The following is a 7046-nucleotide window of genomic DNA, read 5'->3' on the forward strand; positions in this document are numbered from 1 at the left end:
TTTTGTTTTTTTTATACTGTACTTTTTATTATGTTCAATACTATTAAAATAAATGAACGTCGTTTAACTTCGTGTTAAGAATTTACTTTATAATTATTAATATAAATAAATTTTTATAGAATTAAAAAATTTAAATAATTTAAAAAAAAATAAATAATATTTATAATGAGAATAATTAAGAAACGTGTTAAGTTTAATTAAAAATAAAATTATAAACAAGTGCGCGAAATTAAAAGAAATTTTTATTATTTTCATTAAAATGTAGCTCTATCAAGTATAATAATTAAAACGTCTTCATAATAGTTACTTTATCATTTCTTCTTTTTTAATATAGTTGATCCTCCTTAGAAATATTTATATGTTGATATAATTGAAGTTCATTGTACGTTATACTACATATTTTAATACAAATTGATTACTTTATCATTTCTTCTTTTTTAATATAGTTGATCCTCCTTAGAAATATTTATATGTTGATATAATTGAAGTTCATTGTACGTTATACTACATATTTTAATACAAATTGATTACACATATGTGAAGGAAATCAATACAATCTAAACAATGCTAATAATTAATTAATTCCTTTTACGTTCAGTTATAAAATAGATTTTCATATTATGACTGCCTGTATGTAATGAAAAACAAGATATTTATGCCTGTATTCAGAACGCGCTTACGATGTTAGCGCGCTAACATACTATATTTTACGTCACGCATATTATAAAATTTCAGAGATAAAAGTGCGCTTTTAATGTTCTAAATACTTTTAATGTTCTAAATACTTTTAATGTTCTATACCTATATGTCTAGGAATTTTATTTTTCAATCTTATAGTTATTTATTAATTTAGTTATTGCGACATATTATCATGTCCCTTTTCTTAATTTATGTTACATATTTTTTTATAAATAAGCATTCAAAACTTTACTCCAAACATTTATGTCTATCAATTGTACTATTATCGTGTAATTCTTTAACACAATTTATAGGTAGACTAGCTATCAATTATAATGCAATTTGTAATTAAATAAAGAAATATTAAATAATTGAATATGAATAAATAAAGCATTTATTTTGCATTCATAGATAATTATAATTACATCAAATGCAAATAAATGAGGCATTTAATTTGTAGTCAGAGATAATTGTACATTACATTGTTAAAAAATGTTTATAATGCTTGCTTTTATTGTTAAATTACATGCAATTGTCTGAATTTTGATAAATTGTTTTTTATTATATTTGTTTCATTTTAGAAATTCAAATAATTTACAATAATGTTGTGTATTTTCTATCCTGTGTAGAAAGCTGTAATATCATTCATTGTTATTTAGGTCGGCATTATTTAATACAACTTTTGTTTTATGTGCGTTCGTGAGCGCTTTGCATACCATCTTGAAATAATGAAAATTTCAATCGCATATCAAAGCTGCTTTTGACGCATAAATCTCCAAAAAGATTGCACTTCAAGCAATTATTCGTATGCGTAGATAGCGCAAAGCTCTTGTAAGAGCCTCTGAATATTTTAAGAATAGATTTCAAAGCATTTATCAAAACAGACATAATTACTCTTTGAATTTAATTAAGCATATCTAACGAGTTTATATGCAAATAAACGTCGAAAGCATTTAGGGACCGCGTTCTTTCGCATAATATTTAATTGTAAAGTTTTCAACTTCGTCAAATAACGATCTTAAGAATTGATTTTGCAACAAATGGTAAGATTTTTGTCTCTAGCAAATAATAGCAAATAGCAATTAGAGGTGTGACAAAATGAAGATTTATTCTCAAATAGAAATAACGTTCAATTTATAATAATTAATCTACAATGAATAGATATATGTTTTTCAAATTTGTTTCAAATTTGCCCCTTTTATACGCTTTATACATTTATACTATACATTTTTACCAAAAATAATGGAAGGCATTTATTAATTTAAGATATTTAAGCAACGTTTCGCAAATGACGTTATTAAATCATCAAATAATATCAGCTATGTTCTGAATTCTATGAATGCGATGCGTGTTCTACAAAAAGATTTGACTTGAAAACGAAATTGATCGATTGTCATTGATTGTCATAATAATCATTTATATTTACTTTTTAAATTAATAGAACAATTAATGAGCTACAAATGAAGTGTGAAATGCATTTCAGGTGAATTGATTCCCCCCAAATCTCTGCTGGGCAAATTTATCCGTACCAATGATTCAATTCGCGTTGTGCATAAAACGATGACAATAAAAAATGCAATTAAAATTCTTCGCAAGCAATAAAGTTTATATATCAACATAAAAGTTAAAGAAAAAGAAATCTTGCCATTTGGGCCGTATATTTTATAACATTATAAAAACAAATAATGTCGAAGATTTATTTTTTATAAACTTTTATAAATTTTTTATAAACAAATGTTTGTAGCCTTACTTTAAAATACAAAAATTTATTAATTAAATGAATTAAATATGTCAAATGTATTAAAATTAAAATGTATTAATTAATTGTATTAACTAAATTTAAAAAATTGTATAATTATTGAATCGCGATTGATTACAGAAATAGTCTTACAAATTTTTCATTTTACATTGATTATTTACAAATTATAAGTTGAATTAATAGCTTACTATGCACCTCTCTGTGGTGATTACTTAAAATTAATATAGTATTTTTTTACTTATAATTACTTTATTATATCAATATCTTTTTCTATGTGCAAAAATTATTTTTCACGAAAAAGTATCAATAATATATCCTTTATAATCGATGAACACATCTTGCCCTATCACTCGAAATTTTATACGGCTCACTTAAAGATTGCTTTAAACGGCCGAAAATCGGATGCAAAATGCGCATACAATCTCACAAGATTGTGATGTAACGGGGCGCAACGTTCTTTCGAAAGAGTGAAGGGAAACCCTCATGGACCACGGATGAATGCTGCTGAATCGGCGAGTGACAAGAGGCACTCTCCTCCACTTTTCCTTCCCGTCGCGATACTGGCCTCGCTTTATGCCTTAAATCGAACTCCAAACGTGCTTGTCGTTTACTCCTTTCTTTTGCAACTTTATTATATCACTTATCGTGTTTCGAGCTTTACAGCAAAAATTAAAATTAATGTAGTGAGTTGATATAACGTAAGACAATATAATTTTCAATATAATTTTGAAAAGTCATTGGACGTTAAATATATCATTATATTTAACGTTCAATGACACCTGTCATTCCGCATATGTAGCTAAAATTCGGAAATTAAAAGTTAATGTGTCATTATCTCAAATATAATTAATCTTGTTAAAAAAATATTCGAACGTATATTCAGGATATTATAATTTCTGATTACATGCATTAATCGATTATTATGCTTTTTTATGACTAACTAACACGCAAATTTTTTAAATATTTTATATAATTTGCAAAAGATTTCTAAAGATATCGCGAGAGCAACAAGATCTCGTTACACTTATGATTAGTGGACGAATATCCTCTCGCGTGTGTCACGAGCCGCGGTTTATCGATAGCGGATATAGTCTGGTCCTTGCGCCGGAACAAAGTTTCTGGCACGCGGACGATGCTATTTCGCGGTGGCTATGTCGGAAGGGCGACGGGGAATGTGGGCATAAGAGCTGAGAGAGAACGCAGTATGTCCTAGATAACTCCTTGTAACATCTTTGTAACGTTAACGTTCATTATTATGTCACATTACACCGCTCGAGAAGGAAAGCCTCGAATACCGCGCGCATATTTTCGAAACGCATTATCGACTTTTACTCGACGTGACAAAATGTTTTTAAATTTTTAAAATATTAACATTTAATTATATATAAAAATAGATATATATATATATAAAAATATATTTGGTGTTATTTCAGTATACAAGATATTCTTTTTTATAAAAATATAATTAAAAGCAAAAAATACATGTATATTATATAATTAATAGAAATAAATATGAATATTCCACGTTATCAGCTAGTACTTAAAAAATTAGAAATATTAAATTAGATATCCCTATATAATAACACTTTATCCGGGATACATCCTGAAGATGTCCTTAGGACGAGATGTTGAAAGGACGTACGGATGTCCTTTGGATATCCTCAGGACGTTTCATAGAGATCTGTGCTGTTAGGTATTGCACGCGTTGTTAATTATGCAAAAGGATTGTTCTCGTTGCGACGAAAGCGTTATAAAAATTTGAAACTCAGGATCTGTTGGTGATATTAACTATAGGTCCTCTTTAGGCTTAAAATGCGAGTGATCGATACGGATTGAAATGCATCTCTCTTGATAGGACAGAATATCAACTTTAAAATCAAATGGAACATCTACGGTGAACAATTCCATTCACACATCTATGAAGTGCACTCATGTTCGTTAAATACTTAATGAATTTCAATTATCGACATTTAGGACCCATTCATAATGTTAAATATAATTTGACAGACATCGACATCTAATAAGATACATTACGTCCTATTTATAATTTTTATCATGTCTTCTTAATCTATTTGTGCATCTATTTAAGTTATCGTATTTCGATTTACTGATTTTTAATTACCACAAAAAAGAATATATTGTTATATATCTTTTTATTATTCCATTTAAATTATTTCTAATTTATTCGCGATTTCAATATAATTAATAATTAAGTTAAAAGATTCAATTATTAAAGTAGTAATAAAATGTACTTTAATTTTTAATTTAATGATTTTGATTAGATTATACATAATTTACATTAATTAATAATTTGTATGATGTATCGAATGATTGTCATACAGTCGAGAAAATTTTTTACTACTATCGCATTAAATAACTCAGAGACTTCATTTCATTTGTTAATTAATTTAATTATCAAACTGTAGCCAGTGTAATTTTATTATTAATTAGCAAGATATTCGAGGACACAATTGTTCCGCAATGAGCCATTTACTTTTAGACCGAAGAACTTTCGTCTAGAATAAACTTTCGTTAGAAAATACGAATTTCAAATTTTGTAGGAAACTTGTCATTACATAATTATCTCTATGCAAACAGAATATTGCACGGAATTCATCGCCAGTGGAAATAATGAACATACTTCTGTATTATGCAGTTTCGTCATTCTTGTATCATTCACTATGGATAAGTATCATTATTATGCATTTGAAACCAACACGACATCGGACATCGCAACGACATCGTCATCAGAATCGTTGGAGTCGACGTTGACGATCGGTAGCAGGATGCCGCGAGCTACGCTGAACGATGTTGTCTCAAAGAATATCACAATGGTCCTCGAAAATCTACTAATGAATTATGAAAACAGTCAACTGCCCACGCATGGTAAAGGTAAGAAAAATAAGGATTAGTGCATTGAAATAAAAATTGTTGGTATTTGCAACTACATTATTATTTAGTAATTACATATTATTATAATTATGATTATTACTGCTATAATATTATTAAAAATAACTACATGTACAGTTCTAGAAACAAATATATAGTTGACAACAAAAAATTATTATAAAATTGTAGTAATCTGAATCATTTTTGTGATAATTTTATCATTTTTATAACTATAATTATGGTCATTTTAGATCGTTAACTATATATATATCTATTTGTTGTTAAAAGTATCCATATGATTATTATTACTAATATTATAGCAATAATAATCATAATAATCATATAATATATACAAATATATTACAAATAAATATATCCAACAATTTTTCTCTTAGTGTAAAAACGAGTGCTTTTTACTAACATAATTACTTTGATTTAATGAATTTCTACTATTTGGAAATCATAAAAAATATAAATAGATGATATCGTATCCGTGAAAGTTTTTCTTTCTAGAAACTCATATATTACATTATCATGCAAGAGAATAAGCTAAATTTCTTCTCCTCAAATTTACATGCGTATTTTTACAGTTTTTTTTATACCATAGATATGCGCGTTTCAGAAATCCATTATATTTAATTGTATTTTCAATTTACTCTTTTGTCAATGCATAAATTTTCATCTTTTTACTCCCGTGTTTCACAATGTTCCCGCTGAAAATGTAAAGTAAAAACAAGATGAAGTCTGTGTAAAACTATTTTTTGTTGTTCAAAATATACTCATAAAAAAACATGCTATTCAAATATTAATTACTTGTTTCAAATATTTCAAATGTTCATATATTCACAAATATATCTAACAATAAGTCACAAGCATCAAATTCACGAGACAGAAAGGAAAAAATATATAAAGACCATTATTTTATCAAATATTCGTAGTATTTCAAAGAAAAGAAATGCATATAATGCGAATGACTCAATCGTATGTATTAAAAGTAATATTTAATGATTAATTTTTATAAATGAGATTAGAACATCAAATACAATGTAAACTACATACAAATGTTATAAGCGTGCAGGACATAATGCATGCATTTAATATCGATATTAATTTTATAAAAACAAATTAAAATATATTACACTGTGATTAGATATTCTACAGCATTGAAACTTCATGCATTATGTCCTGCAGCAGAAAATAATATCAGATATAATTGAATTCCGAAGAACTGAGAAAGATTGACACGGTGATCTAACCGCTTAATTATCGAGCCCCAGGTTATAATGCCAAATTAATTGCAACGGTTTGTTGCATATTAAAATTAAATTTAAAAATGAATATGTTTAAGTACATATATATTCTAATTATCCGAACCAATCATCGATTTATAATTGCCGCATTTTGGTATCCTTTGTAATTTGTAAAAGTGAATATTGTAAACTTTCTTCGGCATATTGATAATAACAATTGATAAAACTTGTTTATGCAATTTTTCGCATTTTCTTAGGCGTGCCCACAGTGGTCAAAACCAATATTCTAATTAGAAGTATGGGTCCAGTGTCTGAGCTTGATATGGTGAGATTCGAAATTTCTCAATAAAGGAGGTGCCTCAGCAAATGTACTCCCCCNCCNCCNCCTCCTCTCTCTCTCTCTCTGTGTGTGTGTGTGTGTGTGTGTGTGTGTGTGTGTGTGTGTGTGTGTGTGTGTGTGTGTGTGTGTG

General features: G+C 27.5%; 1 protein-coding gene across 1 annotated transcript in view; it reads left to right on the plus strand.

The window, feature by feature from the left end:
• Positions 1–5118: 5118 nt before the first annotated feature.
• Positions 5119–7046, plus strand: part of LOC105618169 (gamma-aminobutyric acid receptor alpha-like) — an 11235-nt gene continuing 9307 nt past the window's right edge. Inside the window, exons 1-2 of the mRNA XM_012199709.1 lie at positions 5119–5329; positions 6834–6901. Of these exons, the coding sequence (XP_012055099.1) occupies positions 5119–5329; positions 6834–6901 (279 nt within the window). The remainder of the gene's footprint in view (positions 5330–6833; positions 6902–7046) is intronic.

This window comes from Atta cephalotes (genome assembly GCF_000143395.1).
Source record: "Atta cephalotes unplaced genomic scaffold scaffold00015, whole genome shotgun sequence".
In the NCBI taxonomy this organism is placed as follows: Eukaryota; Metazoa; Arthropoda; class Insecta; order Hymenoptera; family Formicidae; genus Atta; species Atta cephalotes.